The sequence below is a fragment of the Poecilia reticulata genome, chromosome 17 (assembly GCF_904066995.2).
Source record: "Poecilia reticulata chromosome 17, P_reticulata-male-v2, whole genome shotgun sequence".
NCBI lineage: Eukaryota > Metazoa > Chordata > Actinopteri > Cyprinodontiformes > Poeciliidae > Poecilia > Poecilia reticulata.
In genome coordinates, this window is record NC_088846.1 from 23,006,742 (window position 1) to 23,030,550 (window position 23,809).

The following is a 23,809-nucleotide window of genomic DNA, read 5'->3' on the forward strand; positions in this document are numbered from 1 at the left end:
AACTATGAGCTTCACACAGAGTGAGCGCAAAAGAGGAGAGGAAAAAAACAATGGCCAAAAGTGAAAATAACACAGGATTACTATTTTATTTCAGCCTCTGAATAACCTATAACAAAAATACAACAACAGCATTAAACATTTTCCACTTGTTTTATTATTCTACACCTCCACAGAGTCTGTGAGATATATCCTGAAAGCGTGGCACATTTACTCCGTCAGCAGTCGATCGCTCTGCCTCCCATGTGGAGGCAGGTTTAGAAGTAGTTAGCCACCCTGCGAACAGACTGGATGGTGGGATTCTCTGCCTGCCACTCCTTATGGCTGCAGAAGTTTCCTCTTTCCACGACGTACATGCGGCCACGATAGTTCGGCTCCTCATACAACACCCAGCTGTTTGGAGAGTAAAAAAAAAAATGTACAAGCTGAAGGAGGAACTCACTAAATGTACAGAGTGTCATTATTTTCCCCTCCAATTTTGTAAAGCCACAGAAAGAAGCCAGTTTTTTTATATCTTAAAGTGAGTATGTTTACAAGTGATTAACGCGATAAGTTGGAAAACTATAACCAAAACAACCAATTTCAGAAGAGATAGAAATGAAGATACTGTAAGAAAATTAGCAATAGATTCTTTAAAATTTGATCTCTCAGAGTCAGAGTAGTGAATTGGATTTTAAGAGTATTATAAACAAGCAATCAGACCACAAAGGATTCTGAGGAAGTGCAGCTATTTGTTTTCACTGGATGCTAGCACAAGATGCAGTGTACGGTGACAGAAGTGAGTAGCTCCATAAATGTTTTGGAAAAGCTAAATGAATGTAAGACAGCATTAATGCCACATTTAGGCTATCTAATAACAAAGTAAAATGCTACACAGTTATAGTCTCTTGGTGACACAGCAATGCTCCAGGCCCAATCCTATTCTCTGAGAAATGAATGTAGCAGTAAAAACATCACTCCATTATCTATAGAGTCCATAAAATACAAGACAGGGAATGATAAAAAGGCTGGGATTTTATGCAACGTACAATGTTGAATTAAAATTGTAGGAGTTCTTAGGCCTTTTAATAATATTTTTGATGTAATTTTTCCCTTCCAATTAGTGAGACAACTAATTCATCTCTTTAGATGATATGGAAGTTGAACCTTTTAAGCATTGGCCAACAAATTAATGCTCCTCTGATTTAAAAATGCTTTTTGTTTGTAAGTACATGAAAAAGAACGACGGGTTTAAACGGTCAAGAACAAAGAATCAAAAGGAACAGGAGCAGACAGAGTTTCATGATATCGCACAGTATTGTAAAGTAGTAAAATATGCATTCACATTATATATGCATAATATTTTAAAGTTTTCACGATAAAGTCCTATTAATTTGTTTCCATAAATGTTCTTCAGTCTGAATATATTTTCTTGAGTAATTATGAAAAGAATACAAAAAAAAAACACTTTTTTTTCATTAATGCCTGAAGATGAATGAAAACACATCAGAACAAAGCACAATACAAAAGCCAAGGAAGAAAGGGTTAAAGATACATACGCTCCATCTCCATAGACCTTCATGGAGTTGACACAGTTCTTGGTCAGACCTCGCGCTTGCAGAAACGGACAGTCGTCACACAGCTCCACACACTGGCCGGCAAAGTTGTCTCCCTCGAACATCTCCAACCTGTAGTGCTCGCCGTGCTGTGGAGGTAAACAGAAGCAGAAGTGCATCCTGGCTGAGTCATTTTACAGCAAGGTTAGACTTTGTCTTTCTGTAAATGACCGAGCCCGTTTCGTGACGGAAGCTGCATTATGTGTGCACCTATAGATGTGTGGAGGAAGATATGAGAAAGTCTGTTTCTGAAGAGCTGGAGTTCTCTGGAGCTCCTTCCATAAATACCACTTCTTTAGCACCTGTAGTGTGTAAGGTTCTGCTATTTAATTAGGCCAACATTTTTTTTTTTTGTCAAACAAATGATGCTGAATTTTTGCCGGTCTATTTTACCGGCTGAATATTTCTCTGCCCCAGGGGTCTCCTTCAAACGCACACATAAACTCACCATCTTGATTGGTCGGCATGAGCCCATGTGATCATTATGAGCATTCCAGCGCTGGAATTCGGGGTACTCTCCATGCTCCAGAATGTACTGCTGGCCCTTGAAGTCAGGATGGTCGAAACAGACGAAGGCACCGCTTTCCACACGGACTGAGTTGACCCTGTTCATAAAACCTCGGTCCTGAAAGTTGTCGCAGTCGCTGCAGAGTTCCAGCTTCCTGCCGGTGAAGCATTTGCCCTCGTAGAGCACAATCTGTTTTCACCATTTAATAAGGAAAGTCAATTTTTTTTTTTTTTTTTGCACAAATGTTACTTTTCCGTCTCACATGTTTGGAATGTCTTGATACATGTATCTGTGCAAATCAACAAGATTAGTAACAATTTTTGGGGAAAAGGGCTCCTTCAACTGGTACTCACCTTTCCTGAGTACTGAGACATTTTCCACTGTTAAAGTCCTCCAAACTATTCACACAATTCAAGAGGGGGAAATTTTGGACTCTGAGATATATACAGCGGACAGAGAGAGTGCCGGCATCGAGAGGCAGACACAACAAAAGCACAACAATGGAGGGGTTTAGACATTTTGCCAAATGGACACTTTCCCTTACATGTGTCACTGCTGATATTGGAGTTTGCCCCCAGAGGAGGGCAAAACAATGGACTGGGTGAGATTCTGCTTTGATTGGGCTTTGGGAGTGATGCTGGACTTTGCCGGGGGTTGCAGTGTAACATTTGGGACACGTCCAAATGAGGGGGCATGGAATGGAAAACAACCCGGAGGAGCAGAGGTTAGAGGGCAGGAACAACTCTAACAATAAACCATCCTCTGACAAGCAGCACCAATGAGGCTCCCAAGGCAGTTTCAAACTATTTATTCAGCAACCTGAATGTCTCTGTTGAAACCAGATAGCCCCACTGCTATTTTCTCGGGATCCCTCTGTGTTGATGTTTCTCGTCCACTGATCCACAGAGATTTCTGGATAAATTTAGACCTTGACCTGTGAAAACCTAGGATTCAGCCTCATAGTCACAACATCAAACACTATACCAGGGTTAAGGTAAGGGATACTGGGCATAGGGGTGATGATCTGAGTTAGGGGCAGGGCAGGTTAAGCGGCTCTATATTGCTGTGTTCACCTGTATTCTTTCTGGGGTCTGGGTCTGTTGTGGTTTGTGGTTTTCTGTGTTTTCTGTGGGTGGTCGGGGGCCATATGTGTGTGTTTTCTGTCTGTTACTTCAGGGGGTTCTCTGGCCTTTGTCTTATGGTTTGACTTGGGTGCACTGTGTCCAAGTGGCCGCTGTGGCTGGGGTGGTGACCAGAGAGGGTGCAGGCAATTGTAGGCAAAGTGTTGGTGGGCGCTTGGATGGGTTGCTTACTAGACTTCTTCTGCGGAAAATAAATTGTCCAGGTTTTGGGTGGAACTACTTCATAGTTATTTGGGCCTCTAGGCAGTCCTTAGTCTGTTGGTTGTAGTGGGACCTATTATGCAAAATTCCCATTTAGCCTTTTTTTGTATTGAAGTACTTTCAAAAAACACCGAGCCATTTCTTAGCAATAATGTAATGTTTTTTCATGTCTCGAAACAAGTGTTTTATTTCAAAAACCTACTGAATATAACGTCGCATCAGCATGCACTGTCCCTCACCTAGCAATCCCAGCTAAACCCAGTCCCATTACCTAGTAACCCCAGCAGAATGCCATCAGTCACCTAGCAACCCAAGATTATCTCCAGGGTGTTTGGTCAGCTGGTTTTACTGCTGTATGCACTGTACAATGGCTGCTGGACAAGACAAGTGTTTTGTTGTTGACTTACCATCTTTAAACCACTTTCTGCATTCTTGTTGAGCGTGCAGGAGGCTATACTTCTGTTTTTCAAAGATGTATGGCTATATTATTGCACAGACATATTTGAAGCAATTTCACGTACAAGTACAAGTGTTGAGTTGGGGGGAGGGAGTGGCCAGCAGCAGCAGCTTATTTAGATTTAAAGTGATCAGAGGCCTTACAACAGCTCACTCTGAAAGGAACATTCAGACGGATGCAGCATCGAAGCAGATGCAGCGTTTAGTGCCTGTAGAGCAGGGGTGTCCAAAGTCGGTCCTCGAGGGCCGGCATCCTGCATGTTTTAGTTCTCTCCCTGGTTTTACACACCTGCATCAAATGATGGCTCATTAGAAGGCCTAAGCAGAACACTGACTTGATGAGGAGTTTGTTACAACCACTAGGGAGAGAACTAAAACATGCAGGATGCCGGCCCTCGAGTACCGACTTTGGACACCCCTGCTGTAGAGCGTGAACTCCAAAAATATTTGACTTCACTCATATACAGACTGCTGTAGAGCAAATCTGCTCATATTCAGATTCAAATTCAAAAATACTTTATTGATCCCAAAGAAAAACTAGATATTGGCTCCAGTTGTGGTTTTATTTCAGCTTCTCCAATGTTATTCAACTCCTCCCTGTTTAAACATTGTGTTGCTATGGTTGCCAAACAGCAGTTTAATTACCCACTATCTAAAACAAGAAGGAACAGTCGTCCCCCCAAAATACTAATTTTCCCTTCAGAAAGGCTGGAACGAAAGTTTGATTGTCAGTTGACCAACGATTCTTGTTTCAACATTGACCCTAAAGCACACAGAGCAGCTTTTTAAAATCTACTTTCTGAAAATCCTTCAGTGGAAATCTATTCTTGTGTCACAGAGACAGCTGGTCTTATTGTTTACGATTTGCAAATCATACACTATATTAAATTATAACTTTATGGGTTGTGCAAGCTGGTAAAAACAGTTAAATTTATTAAACACAAAAAGTCTGGGAAATGTTCTGGGAGGAGAGGCACAGAGCGACTGGCGTTGGTGGAGGTACAAAGGAGGTCTGAGTTAAATGATTGAGCTGAATAAGATCATAGGAATGTCTCTTTCTAGGTTTCTACATTCGAGTCCAGAGGTTGCGTTGGAGGGCAGGCAGGGAGAGGTGATAATTACAGGATGACCTGAGGCGAGGCTTTGAAGCAGAAGTCTGTGGAGAAAACCGGGAATCCAGGTAGGCACTGAAAGTTTGCCTTGGAGTTTCCCAAAAGAGTACTGAGCATCTGCAGAGGAAACTCAGAGTGAGAACAAGGAGCACAAATCTGGACCACAGAACAGACACAAGGAGCAAACCATTGGAAGGTTACCACAAATACACAAATGTCATACACACCTGCCAAATCCTCTCCTAATGCCAGTCCGATGAGGAGATGGAGCTCAGGTGTGAAGGCTTCCCATTAGCTTGGCCACGCCCACTTTAGGAGAGCGCGACGCAGCAGGAACAGCAGGGCAAAGAGGAAAAACATCCACGCCTCAGGCATGAATAGCCTGGACATGATCTGTGCTTATTCATTGTACTTTAGTTAAAGGTTACATATTTATACTAATAATCATCTTTAAAAAATGCTCGTATTAGAGCGTGGCTTCTAGAACTCATTAATCTGTACTGACTGAGAAAAGAAGGGCAATCTTCAGAATTAACAGAATATTGATTCACATCTTATTTTATAAAACTGATCCCATACACTTTTGAATATGGATCAATTTTCTTATTGCTGCTGCCAAAGTAGTTTGAAACAATTTATCTTCACATCTGAGGTATTGTTGATTGTGCTGAAAATGTTTAAACTCTTTGGAGTTGGCTCCAGTGATAATTAAATAAAACCCACAGGATTTTTTAAATTATCATTACTTCTAATGTCTACATTTACATTTATAAACCTGACGTGTGAATTTTACTTCTCTTGGGGACCCTTGCCTGTTTGACCAGCTACTTATTTTGCTCGGATCTTGGCTATGTAATATTTGTTTTCACTTTCCTTTGTTTTATTTCAATTTTATCTGCAGCGAATAAATAAGTAAAAAAAAAAAAATTTAAATACTCTAATTGGACTTGGCATTTACTAAAGGAGTAGTTTAAGCCAATGTGTGACATTTTCTCTCAGATGCACCCAATTCAGAGATATTTCATCAGCCCAAATGTTATAAAGACGCCTCAGATAAAGATTTATTACAACAAAAAAAATCCAGGGATTTTGAAGTCCAACTTTTGACTCTTATATGATGTTCGTTTTAAAGGTGAAGGTGAGCCAGCTCTACTTTGTCTGCCATAATCCACCCAAAGCAAACACACATTGTCTTTGGCTTTAGTCGCATCCAGCCTACTTAAACTTTATTCGAGTCTAAGACGAATGCAGACATTGTTATCTGTGACAACTTCGTCCTGAGGTAGGAGTCGACTGCTCTTGCATAATGCATTGGGAAAACCCTGGACACAGTGTACCGAGGGTGAGTGAGGAGCCGAGCACACAGACTTAACAGAGATATTATACCTAATGGGGCGTAACCAGGACGGGACTGGAGTATGGAGAAGTATAAAAAGAGGAAAGGTCACTGTGTGCACCTCAGTCGTTGACAGAAACTGAAGCAGACAAACCAGTGAGGTATGTACACGGATTTGAATAAATGCAACAATTTTAATCTAAATGTTTAAAGGAAGAACACGCCAGTTTAACAATCCGATCAACTTGAACTTTGTAAAACAGAAATCAGCTCACGTCTGACAGGAACAGACTGTTTGAATTCATTTAGTTGTTTTTTTTTGTTGTTTCTTTTGCTATGAAAACTAGATTTTGAAACGCGGTTCATGTTGTGTGTTGTTTCTCTGGATCAGACTGCAGAGCAGAGCAGGAAGATGAAGTTGTTGATCCTGGCGTTAGCCGTCGTCCTGCTGTTTACAGCTGGTGAGTCTGTCACTGATTGTCCACTGGACAAATACAACCTCTGCTGCTATGCAACAGTATGGAGAAGTACCTTTCTGCAATAAATTACGACATCAACGTTCACCACCTTGCACAAGTATTCACACTGCTTGAACTTTGGCACACTCTTACATTCTGCAGCAGAATACTAACACTCAACACAATGCTCATTGTTACATATGGTGGTGGCAGTGTCATGCTGTGGGGTTGCCTTTCTACATGGGACAGGGAAGCTGGTCAGAATTGACGAGAAGATGAAAAACAAACCAAACGTGAAGGAAAACTTGTTACAACGAAGCAAAAGATTTGAGACTGGGGCAGAGGTGGAGTGGTTTAGCTCATGTTAGAATGGCCCAGTCAAAGTCCAGTGAAAAAATCTATTTCAGAATCAGTTTCAAGACTGTAAAATTGCTATTCAGACCAATCTGACTGAGCTCAAACTATTTTACCGAGCAGGTAAGAATGTTAGTCTGGATGTGAAAATGGAGTAGAGAGATACTTAAAGAGATACTCAAAGTTTGAACACTTTTGCAAGAGACGGTAAATATGTTTCTATTTTTAATCCATAAACGTTGCTGGCATAAAACATCATTATTCATATGTAATTAGACACATTTTAACAATCCCTAAAAAAAAAAAGCAAAAGAGTGAAATCTTTGCTCCTGTTTCCAGGCGGAGCTCTGGACTGCCATCGCTGCGTCCCAAGTCGGGCCGGAGGAACCTGTCACACCTCCGTTGAGACTTGTGAACGAAATAAGAACGCCTGTATCGCTGCCAGATTCCTCCGACAACCATGTGAGTTTCTCAACGTCATAACCACCAAAAACTCGTATAGCTTCAACAGGAAAGAAATACAATATTTGAACTTTCAATATGTGTACAGAAGTGCAAAGAAGTGGGAATTTTAGGTTAAATACCTGAAAAAGTCAAACGTAACCTGTTGGGCTGCAGCACGTTCTTATTACACTGAAACCAAATCTTTCTTTGTGTTTCTGTCCATAGTTGGCCATTTTCAGAGGTGCATTGCCTACTCGGACTGCAAAATGCTTGCGGCGAACGCCTACATAGATGTAAAGTGCTGCACCAAAGACATGTGCAACACCTTTTAAAATTCCAAATTAAAGGAAAGTGTCCAGCTGGGCATCAAGGCCGTAACGGTGAATGGGTCCCAAGGCAGACTGCAGCTTCTGTGGGCATTTGGTAAAGACACTGATGAATAAAAGAGTGAAAAAGGAGAAAAATGTGTGCCTCTTTATTCTTATTTCATTTTTATTTGAACAAGCTGACGAGGCTTTGTTTTGTATCAAAAGGACATGCTTGTTTTTTACACTTCCCACCAGAAAATTCCACACATTCATCATCGATTTTAATGTCTACAGCAATTTTGAGCTTTAGATGATTTGAACAAATTTGTTTTTTGTTGTTATAGTTGTTGTTGTTGTTTGCAGGATCCATCTGCTTCCAGCAGAAATATTCAGTAAATTTTAAACATAAACAGGTTTTTTAAGTTTGAATTTTTGGGGGGGATTTTGTCTGATGATGAATATTCAGATTAGTGCCACTCCCTCTGATTGATTATTTGGAGTCATCCAATCCACCACGTGTCTACTCTTTTTTTTTTTTTTTTGTAGAGCTTATTTAAACAAGTTGATTTCTAGAAATGGCCTCCACACAATGAAAGGATTTATACTGTGCTTAAACATTGCAAAAGCAAGCAGGTTTGAATTATTTCCACCAATTATGTTAAGAAGAATGGTCAAACATTCAGTCAGACTTAAACCAGAAGCATATTGACGACTCCAAAAACGTTTCTATTCTCTGCAACCTGCAAAGAGGCATATCTAAACATTACTGAGGCTGTATTTACATTTTAAAACTACAGATTATTCAAACTGCGTGGATTTACTACAGTAGATTTAAAAAAATGTAGCTCTTGTTTGTTTTGTTTTTTTTAATAATTGAAGGTCTATGTTGCATAATTATCCCACTGCCAAAACAGAACAGTTGTAAGGAATTATTGAATGAAGGGTAAATGTAAACTTCTGAATTCAACTGTAAATATGTTGGATCAAAAATGTAATAACACTTCTCTAAAAAAAAAAACTATAGCAGGATTTACCTGGACAAGAAACAAACTTAGTTTTACTGATTCACACTAACATGATTTTATCATCCCTTCTATCTTTCATATGTGCAGATAATCACATAAAACATAAAAACCCCCTGAATGTTCAGCAAAATCAAATTTTCTAACAAAGATCCATCTGAATAAACCACGGACCATCCTGCTTACATAACCACTTTTTGCTTTAATGATTACAATCAAAAACATTTGTACAACATTTTCGACATTAGAAAATGAATGCAGGTTTTCTTATTCTTATTTTAATTTTGGCTGACAGTAACCAATGGGAAACCAACTGAGGGACGTGGGAACTGCGAGGTGACGAAGTAGAAAAGGTCAGAGAGCCCACACAGCTGGCAATATATCAGAATAAAGATTTGTTAATCTAACTCTTTTCATATACGCAGCAAAACACCACAATTCTTTTATCTTGTCATTTAAACGGGGCTGCAGTCTTATATGGAAGCTGTGCAGGGGAAAAGCTAAGATGCATCAAGCTTACTATTTCTGCTCCTGGCTACAAATATTTGTTCTGATACATCCATACCAACTGTTTCAGGTTTTGCATCAGTGCTGAGCACAGATATGGAAAGGTGGCCTGAGCGAGATTTAAGACAAGAGAATAACCACCCATCCATGTTTTTTAATCACACACACAAAGAAAAACAAGGATGACAGAAGGGGGGGGGATGGGGAATACTGATAATGACAGTGGAATCAGAGCCATAAATAGACACTTTTGGGTATTTAGGACCCTGGTTGAGGAAGGGGCGTAGACTCAGCTGAGGTGGAGGGGAACTGGCGGCTAGCCTTCAAGTAACGGGATTTCCCAGTGCAGTGTCCTGTGTGTTGATTGGGCGGCTCTACATCATGGAGCAGGGGTTTTTAACAGGCTGCACTCCATCCATCTTCTCCGCCTCCAAGATCATCCTGCGGAAAACCTCCACGGCCGTCTGAGGGGACGACAGAGAGAGCGACAAGCACATGAGGAACAACGTCAAATGCTGCACTTGGCACACGCTTGAACTTTCAGCCCTCTGTGGAGTCCGTGACTTTCATTTACAACACTCGGCGGTTAGTTTTGAAACCGTGACCCACTGCGTCTGACTACATTTGAAGCAGATTCGATGAGTACCTGAAGATATTTGTGTGGTGAGAAAATCTAAGTAGTTCAACACACGGCGGGTCACAAACGTTTTTAGTCTTTCTGATCTTTGGGGTACGCGAAGCAGACATTTTGCCATGTCAGATTTATTTCTATATGTTAATGTTAAAGTAAATAGTGGATATGTAATAATCTTAATGTATTTTATAAAACATTATTTGTTTTGGTGTTCCATTTGTTCCATAAACTTTTTTAAAAAAAAACATTGCTCTCCTGAAATATTCGACTTCTCTTTTTCAGTTGTTACTTTTCAAATTTTCTTTTCTTTTGTGGTTTTATGTTGCTGCATGTTTCATTTTTCTGCTGCAATCTCAAAAGCTTTTTTATTGTCTCATTACTCGACTTTCACATCCTCGATATTTTAGTTTTATTTTGAAACATCTGTCTTTATGGAGGTGCATGTCTCCAATTTTCTATCGTAATGCAGCTTGTCAAAAACACAACCTTCCGTTTGTTGCTTTGTTGTGCTTTGTACTTGAAAGAGGCTGTTATTTCTCTGCTAAGCAGGAGGAAGCTGTGAATAGTATGAGGTATCGTGCGGTTGTGCCTGAGTGACTTTTCGTCCACTCGAAGGCAGGAAACACAATGCAGACATGACAAGTGCGAAGCCGGAGGGCCTCCGAACACAGACTGTGTGGGCGTCTTCAAGCACACCTGCTGTTTTAGTCCATGTAGGCGGAGCGGCGTAAAGTGCCTCTGAGCTGGATGAAGTGGAATTTAAATCAGACGGTGGCGCTCGCTTAATTCACCGTAAGCCAGTCGTGTTGCAGCAGGGTCATCGTTCTGAAACAGCTGACGAACGACTACGAGCGGCGCGACTAATGGAAGGGAGGCTTCGCATCGAGAAATCAAGCGTGGAGCAGAAACGCTGCTCAACAAAAAGCATCCTTCAGTCGCATAGCAGAGACGGATGGACGAGGTGTGATGAGACACTTTGGTCCAACGTCCATAACGACGAGTGTGATGCGTGTGGCGCCGACTTGTTTTGAGCTGGAGCGGTCTGACGTTGTTTACATGAGAAGTAGATAAGAGATTTAGCACGACAGTGACAATTATATTCAGCGATTTAGAATATCGTTTCATTTGTCAGATTAAACGTATCTTTTGACAATAACTTTTAAGCAGGTACTAAACATACTTTTCACTGACCTGTGTTTAAAAATATTTTTTCTATTGGTCTGTGTAAGGTTTTGGTTTATCAGCATGTGACGCCCCAGTGCCTGTTTTTTTTTTTTTTTCTTAGTTATTCCAGTTCAGCTCATAGTCTTCTGCTCACCTGTGCTGCCTGGAGTTTTGAATTTTTATATGTCGTCATTAAAACCATCATGATCACTGCAGTGAACCTGGGTCCTCTGCTTCCATCCTCACCATTCTACAACCGCACTTCATGACAGTCTGACGTTATGTTATCATTTTAAATGTCACAATTTCATTAGCTGTAAGTGGAAATCGTCATAATTAACAGAAATAAAGGCATTCAAACATCCCTCTGTGTGTGATGTAGGGATAAAGTTCTTAGAACAAATGAACTTTTCAATAATATTCCAATTTATTGAATGTGTCTGTATATGTCTCTTTGTATTTAAGACATTTTCCTGTAACTCTAACCTTTATGTGATGTTTTGTCGTTTAGCCTCTTATTCTCATTTTTTCTGCTGTGTTAAAATCACATGTCAGTTATACCTGACACAAATTGACATAATTGCATGAATAAAAATTAGCGATGATTCGTTATATATTATTCTTTAAGGTTTTTGCTTTTACATGAAACATTTTTTTACTAAATTATAATTTTACAAAAAAAAGTGACATGATGTTTTGCGATTCAAACTCTTGCCTGCCAAGAAATTATGAGTTTCATTGAACTAATTGCGATGAAGCGAGGAAGTTGAACGAACACTTGTGAAAAAAAATAAAGTCACACAGCAGCTCAGGAACTTTTATCAGCAAACATGAACATTTTCTACCTGGTTCTCCTTGGCTGAGGACTCCATGAAAGCTGCGTTCCAGGATTCAGCTAATGCTTTCCCCTCTTCACAGCTGATCACTCTGATGTGGAGGGGAAAAAACACACATGCAAACGTGAAAATGGAAAGATTAAAAAGCTCCATCTGCAGCAGCTCAGAAGTCAGCAGATGTAAATGAGTGATGTGTACATGAACAGCAAAATATGCAACCTTGGAAATGTAAAAAATGTCATTCTCATTTGTGTTTCAGGTCAAATTAAAACCAGAAACACCCTGGTCAGGTGTAGCCATCAGGGTGTTTCTAGGAACATAATTACTGGCTGGCCTGTAGAATCAAGAAAAAGTTTAAAATAGAACCTGTCTGACAACATGAAGTAGGCTCAACTATCTCAGAAAGCATCTCATTATGCCGTGGTCTAAAAAAAAAAAAAAATCAAGAGCAGATGAAAGAAAGTCACTGACATTTATTGGTCTGGAGTTTTTGAGACACCAACAAACTAAAGTTAGAGCCGCTACCCAAAAAGGGAGAAAACATGGAGCACGGTTCCCAGGATTGACCGGCCAATCGAAGCAGTTCATTGTGGAATATTTCCAAAAACACATCAACACCTCATCCAGGAGGTCACAACAGGAACCAGGACAACATCTAAAGCCCTGCAGATGTCACTCGCCTCAGTTGAGACCGACCAGTGTTGGTGATTCACCAGTAACAGAGACTGGGCAGCAACGGCCTCCATCCTCAAGTATCAAGTCAAAAACCACTGCTGACCAAAGTGAACACAAAGCCTGTCGCACATTTGCAGAAAAAATAAAAATAAAAAAAGTCTTGGTTATCCCTAAAACCTTTGGGAAAATATTCTGTGGACTGGTGTCACTGTCGTCATACCAACAGTCAAACATGGTGGAGGTAGTTTTATTCTTTCAGAACCTTGTCCATTTCAAACTGATGGAATCAGGAATTCAGTTTTCTAGCAGAACATTCTGAAGAGAAATAGCTGCCAGTTTCTGACCTGAAGCCTAGGTTCGCTTGGTAAACGATCCAAAGCACACCATCAAGTCCACCTCTGATTGGTTTAAGAACAAATCAAACCAAAATGAAAGTTTTGGAATAGTTGAGACAATTTGGCTTCACATTAAACAATCCTTTCATGCTCAATAACCTTAAAACAATTCAACAAAGCAGAGTGATCCAGCTTGTTCTTTTTTTTTCTTAATAAATAAAATACTTTGAAAACTCCTTTTTTTGTGTCTACTTGGTTATCTCTGTCGGATTTTCAGAGTTTCTTTGATATGCTTTCACAGAAGAGTATGAGCAATCTCCAGTAAACCTAACATTGTAATGACGGGACATACCGTTCCATATGTAGGTCGTTCTTGTTTCCGACAAGCATAATTGGAACTCTGCATTTAAAAAAAATAAAAATAAAAAAAATCACAAAACCACAACATCATTTGTGTATGAGACATTTAAAATGTCTCAGAAGAGCAAAGCCACAAAAAAAAAGAAAATAAAAAAGGAGGTACTCACTGAACCTTCCCCACCATGTCCAACAGCTTTTCATGGATAACTTGAACAACTTCAAAGCTGGAAGAAAAACAATGAAGAGAACAGTTAGAAAGTTCACAGAGTCCATCCGGGATGCCGGGGATGAACGTTTACCTTTTATTAGACGTGACAGAATAGACCAGGATGTAACCGTTGATGTCTATGGAATATGTCTGAGGAAAGATGGAGTATTCATCCTGGAAGAGATTCATCCAGCAGAGAAACGAGTTAATGGGTTTATAACAGAAACATGATACCACCAGTGTCAGACTTGTGATGGAGTCCTACCTGCCCTGCTGTGTCAACAAGCTGAAGATGGTACTCCTGTCCATTTATTGTGATCATTTTAGTAAATGCTGCAACGACAAGACGAAAACGTTTAGAAACTGCGCATTTAAAAGCATTTTGGGCCACAAAGACAGCTGTTCGCATAAAACACACAACATCTTCCTAATATAAGGCTTATCTCTGTTCTGCACACTTAAAGACAGAGTTGTAAATCCAGTTTGATGCCGTGGAATTAGTTCAGCGGTGCACTGCCAATATCTGTCTGGAGACCAGTTTGGTTATCCATCACGACGGACAGGCGGTGCACATCCTGCAGCATCTCACTAATAACGCTGACACCGCTTCATGTTAAGCATCCAGGGGATTATTTATAGACACAGAACCGAGCGCACAGCCAACGCAGGGCGCTGTACGCGAGCAAAAGTGTGAGGGAAAAACAGGAAAGCAGCCTGCAGGTAAAGTTTTGACCCGGACCTCTCAGGAGTCTGGGATTATTTGTGTTGATGAACTGTTGTGTTTGTCCCACAAAAAAAAAAAAAAAAAAAAAGAAGTACTGCCTTAGAGCAATGTTCACTTTTGCAACCGTGAGAAGAAGTCCAGACACAAACCAGTCAGAAATAACAGATTAATCTGCTCTATCGCACCCCATCTCTCTCTCTCTCTCTCTCTCTCTCTCTCTCTCTCTCTCTCTCTCTCTCTCTCTCTCTCTCTCTCAGATCAGTTGGTGTCGTGTTTCAACACATTATTGTAGAGGGAACATTGCACCCTGGTGGGTGAATCTTGTGATTCATTGTCATCCAATAACATCTCGCTAAAATCATAAAGGAACTACCAGACATCATACCAGAGCTAAAATCAAACCACGGAAACCTCAGAATCCATCGTATGAATATGTTGCTCTGCCAGGATAGTTTTCACATGTATAAATAAATGTCCATTGTGCTCTTCATTTGCTTTTACTCCCCCTGTTTGCTCTGACACCCCTAAATAAAATGCAAAATTGAGAATCTCCTAATTAATGAATAGATTTGCGTCTCAAACATTATTACATCATGTAAATAATTATTTATATGGGCAAGTCAATTCAAAAACTGAAACTCATTACTTACCATAGTGACACTCAGGGTGAAATATGAAGCATTTATTATTATTATTATTATTATTATTATTATTATTATTATTATTATTATTATTATTATTATTATTATTATTATTATGACTCACAGCTAATGAAAACTCAAAAATATATTTCTCAGATAATGACATATAGACATATAGAAACTGTTTTTAATAGAGAGATGTCAGGCGAAGGCATTGGGATGGCTGCCGACCTAACAGTTACCCAGGAGACATTCACTGTTGCTCACCACAGGGACAACAAGCCACAAACTGGGGGATTTGCCTTACATACTGGATGTTAGCACAGAGTTGTACCAAAGCACATTCATGGAAAGTTAAGTGTAAGGAAAAAGTGTGGCAGAGTGGCGTAAGTGTAAATTACTGTGAGTAATTCAGTCTCTGTGACGGCCTTTGAGATTAAACCATGTTAGAGTTAAAAACAACCTCAAGAAGTGATGTTGGTCTATCACTAACAGTTCCATAAAATATATTAAAGGTACTCGGTGACAAAATATGAAAAATTGTGTAAAAAAAAAGTGTATGCATATACTTTTTAAAAACACTTTAAACAACTAACTTTTGCAGTGTTTTAGCTAAGCAATGAGAAATAAAAGTAGAGTGAGAGATTCTTGCAGACTATATTAGACACATTTTTAGTTGCTGAACATTGATTTTCTTTTAGAGTTTTTTTTTAATTATGCTGTTTATTATATTGTATTTTTTTATAGCAAAAGTTATTTTACAGCTGCCTGTAATAAAAAAAAAATCTGGACAAAGAGCGATTTACTCCTATGTACGGAAGATTATTAGGGCCATTGGAAAAAAAAAAAAACAATTCTGACTTTTCCTCAGAATTCTGAGTTTAATCTCAGAATTCTGAGAGTAAAGTCGAAATTCTGACAAAAAAAGGTCTCAGAATTCTGACTTCTGAGATTAAAGTCAGAATTCTGACTTTTTTCTCAGAATTCTGACTTTTTTTCTCAGAATTCTTAGACTAAAGTCAGAACTGTTTTATTTTTTTTCCAGTGGCCCTAATCCTCTTCCGTACCTATGTGGGGTTTTGTCCCATGCCAAAAAGACACAGTGACCAGACATGATCAAAAATGGTTCTGCATGCTTCAGAACGTCCCTTGTTATTAGTTACTGCACCAAAGTGACATTGTGAGCAGTCAGCTCTTCATCACACAGTTAAAATCACAAAGAGATTTCTTAGTGATTCCCCGAATCGTCCAATCTAGTTCATGCCGTGCAGCAAAGCCTGTGCAAAACAAACTTGTCCAAAAGTTAAAAAATAGAAAAAGCAGATTGGTTAAGCCTTACTGCTAAAACTTATACCATAATAATGTACACCAAACAGTAAAGCTCCACGACTTGGTTTAAGCCCCAAACACAACAATGGTCTATGTCTTTTTTTTTAAATATAAATAGCTCACAGTGTTGACTTTAAATATAACTTTTGCTGCTAAATGTACAATCTGTCAGCAGGAATGTGTCAGCAAACTATAATGAGAAGCTTTAACTTATGGAAGGAAACTCAAAATGTTTGACCAAAATCACACTTTATATAAGCTTCTAACTTTGAAGAAAGCTACAAAAAAATATCTCATTTTCGTGGCATTAAGCAAATATGAGTAATTTAGGTCATCTTAACTCACTCTAAATAGAAAAGCTTAAATGTAATGTGTTATCACACAACGATTAAAGCGATTATGTGTCTTTGTACGCAGCGTATTTAAAGTCCTTCGCCAGGATAACTTCAGGTTTCTCTCTGGGTTTTGAGTGGCTCCCTGAAGTGTCTGAACAGAACAGCAATATTAGATGCGAATGCACCACCTCTTGACTAATCAATTCACTAGAAATAAAAAAAGGACGAGACAAAGACTTTGATGTATGAACAGTGAGAGTCTCTTTTCCACTCCGCCTCACTGAGAATGAAATTATTCCACTTGACTTTCACCAGGAAGCGTCTTCATGAGCAGATGCGGAAGTTAATGCTCCTAGAAACAGAAATGAATTATTCTACGGCTGACATCGCTGGGTTTGGTGGAACTGGAAACATGCACAGGATAAATTAGCTTCTGTCATAAAATGCATTGAGTGACATCAATCATATTTCAAACACCAACACTCACATTTCAAAACTTCCATTTTCTTTACTATTTTCAATTAACTGTCAGTTACCATCTCATAGTTCAATCTCAGGATAGAAAACAAACCTAAATGCCTCTGAATTGTTTGATTTGGTTTACAGTCTCTACAGTATGTGTAAAAAAGCATTTAAAGACTTAAGAATAAAAAAATTTACATATCAGAATAATAAATGGACAAAACACTAATAAAATGCACATTTACAAACATGATCATGTGCCGGTTTCTTTCACGTTTCATGTTAAGATTCCAAACATCACCAGATTGGTCGAGGAATACAATCTAGAAAAGTAAATTCTCTAACATTTATTTAATTTGTCAACACTTATTCAGACCAGGAAAATACAAAACCCAAATTTTAGACTATTCCACTCCACACAGGGAATCATAAATCTGGGTTTTTTGCAGTATTAAATATTGTACTATAGCCATTTAGAAGGATGCAAATGTGTTAAAAAAATCATTTTCATTGTAACTGTTTTTATGATTTATAAAAGTTATGAAAATATTTGTTTAAAATTACATTTGAAAACAATGCATCCTTTTCCTTCCTACTTTATGTTTGTCTATCACGTAAAGATCCAAGAAAATATTTCAATTGGTATAAGTACTTTTATGCATCTCTGTCCTTAAGCATCAATAAAACTGAAACTAAAGACTCATGTTGCCATAAACAGAAAGTATTACATTAAAATGAACCGTTTTAACTATTTCTTAAATGGATTTCAGGAAAATTGCATTTCTTAGTCATTTCAAACATACTCATTAAGAGAAGTTGGACAAAACTTTGTGTATGAATTTTTTACTAAGACATTTAAACATTTAAAAAAAACATTTTTTAAAGTTTTTTATAGGGTGATCATATTGGTTTAGAAGAATTCCTAAATTTCCCAATTTCTGGGACCTGCCTGTTTATTTTCTACCTTAGAAGTTGAAAACAAAACTGAATTAAAATAGAATGCAAGATTATAAACCATCCTTAAACCAAACTTGTGATCCCAGTGGAAAATACCTGAGTTTTCTTCTCTTTTTATGTCTTTATGAAAAAAGGTTGTTCTTTGTTGCCCTCATGCCCAGACCCAGTGTAGACAATTGTGGCCAAGACCACAGAGAGCGAGAGAATGATGGAAATGAAACAGATGGGAAATAAAAATGTGGGATGTTTGAAACCTATAATCTTATTCACATGTTTTTCCCTTATCATGCAGCTCCGCTTCGAATAAAAATAAACACTGAAACCAAACAGGCTTTTATCGTTGACAAACGTGACGCCTAGGTTGCTAACTACATGAGAATCTGAGAATCAGAATAGATATCACATACGATCCATACTCACTGTTTTCTATTGTTGGGTCATAGGAGTCCACAAACTGGCCTTCCACAAACTGAATTGTCAAGGAAGACTTTCCTGAAAAATACAAATTATCATGAGGTATAATCCCCAAAAAATTTTCTTCCACTAAATTTTCCATTATTATTCTTGAATACGCCACTGAAACAGCTTCTTTAGCAATAAGCTTTTACAGGTTACCCCTCTTCTGAAGATCTTCCCCATGACACTATATGATACAAAATAACAGATTTGTGTATAAGTTCTTCTTTATTGCTCTTACATAACATTTAAATTATCTAAGAAACCAAATGTTTGCTTTTGATTAACCAAAGCAGTTGTTCTGCGTGAGATTAACTTACTCGAGTTAACTAAACTGTTCCTTCCCACCGTCACCACATGCCTGCTCAGGAGAAGACATCACTGCAGAGTCAGTGGGATCAGCTGGGCTTCATTCAACGCATAACTTTGCACCAACTCTCATTAAAAATGGAAGAATTTCACTGCATTGTGTTACAATTAGGACAAAATCAGATTGTGTGCAATTGAATTAGCCTCTAAATCTGACAGAATTGTTCTGGATTCATTTGATTACACACATTTCCACATACCCGGGTAGGAATTGGACCCATTTGTCTGGTAAAGTGCCAATTGAGATCTGCTGTGAGTCGCTGTAAACGTCTTGAATGAAGCTGAAACCTTATGCAACAACTCGAAACCCGGGCTCTCTGTCGTTTCTGCAGGCACGCTGCTCTCTAATCGCGTTATCTCCGTGTGCCATCTTGCCATCCTCAGCATCCTCCCAGAAGCGCATACAAATTGCGCTTCTTCTGTTTCGGATGCGATACATTAATCCACGCAGTGATGCGTCACATCCACAGGACCGCCAGGCCTCTACGGAGCGGTGGCACTGACTAACATGGCCATTATGGCCGGGGTGAGGGTCACGGATGGATACCTAACCAGATGATCGGTTTGTGTAAAAAAAAAAAAGATCCGCCTTGAACCGCACATTCGTGGCCTACGCTGACAATAAACACAAGCCACACGTTTCACCTGGTGGCGCTCATTCGCCCGTTCAGAGATGTTGCGTGACGGATCTTTCTCCGCCTGTAATTTAAGTCTATTATAGGAGGCGTAAACCGCCCTCATGATGGACTTATACCGAGTCGAGAGGCCGCACAGATCTGCGGTCAGCGTCCCCATCCTATGTTACTTTTCCTGAGTCATCCCTCCCAGTTAGCTGCGCCGGAACGGGAACTCACCTACGGATCTGTACCCGAGGATGGCGATTTTTCGTGACTTTGGCTGCGGCATGTTTCGTTCCCGGTTATAACATCCAGTCCTCGGGCTGTACCGCAACCTCCAGCGGGAATGGCATCCAAATAGATTCAAGGGGAGCTCAGATCCGACATGCAGCGTCCAGATGGCGGCGGGACTCCCTCTTTTTTCGACGTATTCTGTATTTGATTTGATTTGATTTTTTTTTTTAAATGCGATTTCACGTCATGTACAAAAAAGCATGGAGTATCTTCTGATCTACAATAACTGCGTCACTCCCCTTTGCAATGTAATGAATAAATAATTACTGCTTGGGTCTGATTGGCCGAAAGAAGAGCAGAGGCAGGCCTAACTGCGCCTACTGGCTTTTTGATTGGATGTCACAGCTTTTCGTCAAATAGTTCTGCATTGTGATTGGTTGTGACTCGCTCCATGACGTGCTAGGTGGTCAACAAGCAATGTCATTCATATCTTTAGGGTCAGGGAGCACAAATTCAGGCTCCAACAAGGATTAATTCTTTAATCTGTGGTAGTAAAGCAAGATTCATATCTTTAAAAAATATAAAATAAGATTATCAGGCGTCCCACAGACCACAAATGAACCCATATTTATGATGCAGTCACAAACTTTCATGCATTTTGTTGGGATTGTACATCGTGTGATAGATAAACATAAGTTAGTGGTGCGTAATTAGAAAGAGGAATGAAAACGATACAGAATATTTTGCCATTTTACAAAGAAGAATCCAAAAATGGTGGTACACTTTGTGTTCATCCCTTCGTGAATATCCTTCAGCATTCTGAGGCATAAAAGCATCATTTCTAGTTTTTCTTCTAAAAAAAATAGTTTTATGCTAAATGTGAGGGCTGTGTAATACACATTTTTGTCATTCAGCATTATTTATGTAGAAAAACATCCGGATTTTATGGCAAGTTGGTAAGGAAGCAAAAAGGAAAAATTGCTCTTTGTACATTTCTTCCCCACATTAAAAAAAATGGTGGTTGAATAGAATAGTTACAACTTTTTTCTTCTTTTTCTTCTTCTACTGTCTCAAAGATAGTTTATTAACCTCTAATCAATATTTTCAAAACAGAAGACACAACAAAATAATTATATATCCAAGAACATTAATATTACCTGAAACTTGATGAGTCTTCAGATTCAAACCAATATTTTATTAAGCTATTAAGTATTATGATATAATGCAACTAAGTTGCAGCACATGACAGGCAATGTGTAAGTTTTCTTAAAGCAAAACAGAGTCATAATGTTTAACCTCTTCGGGTGTGGGAACAAATTGAGACACAACAGTAAAGAGACCAGAAATGCCTGATATTATCAGCTTCTGTCGCGTGACATCCTGGCAGCTTCAGTCTATGATGATGATGATGATGATGATGATGCTGTGCTCTTGGTGTTACAGTAGTGTTTAGGTGTCAACACTTCTAGTTTCTCAGCAGGAACTTGTCTGTTCTCCGTTAGTTTGATTCATCAGAGAATGTACGTGTTACAAATAAAATGCATTTTCATATAAAAACCATCCTTTTGTTGGACAAGCTGCATCCGACGGCAAACCTGCTGGGTTCGACAGCAGGTGCTATACAGCGCCCTCCAGTGGGCAGAATTGGGAACAGTGATGTTCAGGAAGGACGGTTGTGTGAGGATTCCTGACTTTAGAGCTTGAAGAAAGAAGTCCTGAACTGAGTGAGTCACTGAGTGTTAACTATTAGTTTCTCTGCCAACCTGACTGCTACTTGTGGCCTTTGAGGATCAGACAGAGAGGATTGCAGTCTGGAAATGTGTCACTAAAGAGGAAAGGGTTTTTTTTTTTTATTATTGCTTTGTTTTGTTTTGTTGTTGTTTTTTTTTGTTCAGAAATAACACATTAGCACATTTCACAGTAAAGACCATTTTAAAAATCCCAGCCTCACCATATGTGACTAGCTCCAGGACCAACATATTTAGCTGATAACTGTGAGGCCAGGCATTTTTTCTTATTTATTTATTGGATCCTGTTTGTTCTGTAGGGTCCAGAGGAAAGGTCCACCCTGAACATTTAGCCATCACAGGGCAACACAGAGACACACAGAACAGAGAAATATGCACACAATTACACTTAGAGAGACCAATTAGCCTACCAGTCTAGTTTTTTTTTCCTCTAAGTCATGTTTTGAACTGGAGTACTCCGAGAAAGTTCACGTATGACTATAGAAAGAGCCCAGACAGTTGGTCGTGTTGGTCTAGCACATTTAAGCTCTTAATAATAATAAAAAACATGAAGGTTTATAGTTTTAATGTGACAAGACACAAAACTAGCTGTGTATACTGCAGCAAGAATCTATACACAAGCTATCTTAATATTTTAAGTGTTCATGATCACAGAGAAGAGAGGACTAAAGATTGAAAGCAGAAGTCTCCAGCATAGTGCATGTCATCGACCAACAGGTGGAAACGCAGACAAGCAAAGCTCCATGTCAGAGCTCCATGTCAGAGCTTTTCAGTTTTTAAGTCTGTTAAACGAAGCGCCTGTTGTGATCTGTCATTTCCAAGCTCATGATTCATTTAGTTTTAAATTTCTCCTGTTGGCATATCTCCTTTCTTACTTCTGCGTTTTACTGCAGCTCACTTCATGTATACCTAGGATTTTATTAGATGCAACATAAATAGATTGCTTACAGAAACTAGAAAGTCAAACATACAATGTGTCAGAGCCAAATCCTGATTTTCTGAGAAAGGTTTTAAGAATACAGATATATAGAATCCAGAAATGACTTTTGTTTTACTAAAAAATTAAACTGAACCGTTGCTAAACTTTTTCTCTTGCTTGCCTGAAGTTTGGCCAGTAGGTGTCCCCATATACCCATTTGTGGCCCCCAGGAACCAAAGCAGACCTTCTGCTTGAGCGTTGAAGCAGCTGTCTGCTGTCCCCTCAGAAATAAAACTGCCTAATCACAGTTTATTTCCACTCTTGTGATGCCTTGATGTTTGAACTTTGCTTGGCCAAACATCTCAACAGGCTCACACACATCACTGATTATCTGATCCAACACTGTACTTGATTATGATTGTTAAAATGCCCACATCCTAATATAACTGAGACCTTAAGCCAAAAACCGCAGGCATGCAACAAGACAATAGGTGCTCAGGCTCCAATTAGTGGGTTAAATCCAAATGCAGACAATGGAATTCATGGCAGGCAGGGTGAGATGATGAGAGGGTCTTTTGACTCCACAATTAATGTGTCCATCATTTCTCGGTGGTTCAGTTGACGACATGGCTCTTTCATGTCCCCCTGGTGGGATTTGGCGGGAAAAACTCTTGCAAAATGTGTATTCTCTCACAAAGCCTGAAAGATATGCAGCTTTCCTTCCCTGTGAGCGATCAGCCCCCACCCCTGCTTTCCTGTCACATCCTGGTCCATTACTTCTTAATCACAGACATGTCCAGTAAGACCCAACTGTTTTGCCTCCACACACACTTCCCAGAAGCAGACACGGGAAATCACTGCAGTCAGCAATAAGCGACTTGTTCTGCATGACATTGTGTGCCAGAAGGAGGAGAAATGATGCTTGCCATCACTGAGTACTGTACACATACAATGCCTTGGAAAAGTATTCACACCCCTGAATGCGTTTCACCCACAAGATGCAGTGTTTTGTTGGGATTTTATGCAATAGACCAAAGGGCATGGTTTCAAATGGGTTTTCTGATTAAAAGTTATTTTAAAAAGTGGCATGGATGTGTATTCACCTCCCCATTTGCTCTGATATAGCTCTAGCAGTAAACAGCCTAATGGTAACTTTGAAAAGTCTGGCTTTGTGATTTCTACACGACAATTGGTTTGACTAAGACTTACACAAAGACTACAGTTTTAGTCGTTGTGGAGGAGGAACAAGACTGCTCAATTATTGAAAACAAACCAAGTCTTGTTTAAAGTTTGCCATGTGGAGGACACGGTAAACATGTGGAAGAAATTGTTTTATGCTCAAATGAGACCACGGTTGACCTTTTCA

General features: G+C 39.3%; 3 protein-coding genes across 3 annotated transcripts; 1 reads left to right on the forward strand and 2 right to left on the reverse strand.

Annotated features, from left to right (window-relative positions):
• Window positions 1-204: 204 nt before the first annotated feature.
• On the reverse strand, window positions 205-2,513 carry LOC103479740 (gamma-crystallin N-A-like). The gene is made up of 4 exons (NM_001297478.1): window positions 2,454-2,513; window positions 2,041-2,289; window positions 1,536-1,681; window positions 205-390 (listed from the first exon to the last, which is right to left on the reverse strand). The coding sequence occupies exons 1-4, from the start codon at window positions 2,472-2,474 to the stop codon at window positions 255-257; spliced, it is 552 nt and encodes a 183-aa protein (NP_001284407.1). The 5' UTR covers window positions 2,475-2,513; the 3' UTR covers window positions 205-254.
• Window positions 2,514-6,365: 3,852 nt separating this feature from the next.
• Window positions 6,366-8,067, forward strand: ly97.3 (lymphocyte antigen 97, tandem duplicate 3). The gene is made up of 4 exons (XM_017310205.2): window positions 6,366-6,508; window positions 6,739-6,808; window positions 7,499-7,621; window positions 7,829-8,067. Exons 2-4 carry the CDS (start codon window positions 6,760-6,762, stop codon window positions 7,933-7,935), a joined length of 279 nt encoding a protein of 92 aa, XP_017165694.2. The 5' UTR covers window positions 6,366-6,508; window positions 6,739-6,759; the 3' UTR covers window positions 7,936-8,067.
• A 1,048-nt stretch (window positions 8,068-9,115) lies between these two features.
• Window positions 9,116-20,088, reverse strand: LOC103479739 (GTP-binding protein Rheb). The gene is made up of 8 exons (XM_008434358.3): window positions 19,780-20,088; window positions 18,521-18,592; window positions 13,918-13,985; window positions 13,744-13,826; window positions 13,612-13,668; window positions 13,437-13,484; window positions 12,084-12,165; window positions 9,116-9,904 (listed from the first exon to the last, which is right to left on the reverse strand). The coding sequence occupies exons 1-8, from the start codon at window positions 19,829-19,831 to the stop codon at window positions 9,815-9,817; spliced, it is 552 nt and encodes a 183-aa protein (XP_008432580.1). The 5' UTR covers window positions 19,832-20,088; the 3' UTR covers window positions 9,116-9,814.
• Between the last annotated feature and the right edge of the window lie 3,721 nt (window positions 20,089-23,809).

Bases quoted from the DNA above. Each gene is read 5' to 3' on its own strand.
- LOC103479740 (NM_001297478.1), bottom strand. From the start codon at position 2,474: ATGTCTCAGTACTCAGGAAAG. The intron at 1,682-2,040 runs GTGAGTTTATGT...TTACCTCCACAG, and splicing joins CATGCCGACCAATCAAGATG to CACGGCGAGCACTACAGGTT. The intron at 391-1,535 runs GTATGTATCTTT...CTCTCCAAACAG, and splicing joins AAGGTCTATGGAGATGGAGC to CTGGGTGTTGTATGAGGAGC.
- ly97.3 (XM_017310205.2), top strand. From the start codon at position 6,760: ATGAAGTTGTTGATCCTGGCGTTAGCCGTCGTCCTGCTGTTTACAGCT. The intron at 6,809-7,498 runs GTGAGTCTGTCA...TCCTGTTTCCAG, and splicing joins CGTCCTGCTGTTTACAGCTG to GCGGAGCTCTGGACTGCCAT. The intron at 7,622-7,828 runs GTGAGTTTCTCA...TTCTGTCCATAG, and splicing joins CAGATTCCTCCGACAACCAT to TTGGCCATTTTCAGAGGTGC.
- LOC103479739 (XM_008434358.3), bottom strand. From the start codon at position 19,831: ATGCCGCAGCCAAAGTCACGAAAAATCGCCATCCTCGGGTACAGATCC. The intron at 13,827-13,917 runs GTAGGACTCCAT...AATCTCTTCCAG, and splicing joins TTGTTGACACAGCAGGGCAG to GATGAATACTCCATCTTTCC. The intron at 13,669-13,743 runs GTAAACGTTCAT...TTTTTCTTCCAG, and splicing joins TCTGTCACGTCTAATAAAAG to CTTTGAAGTTGTTCAAGTTA.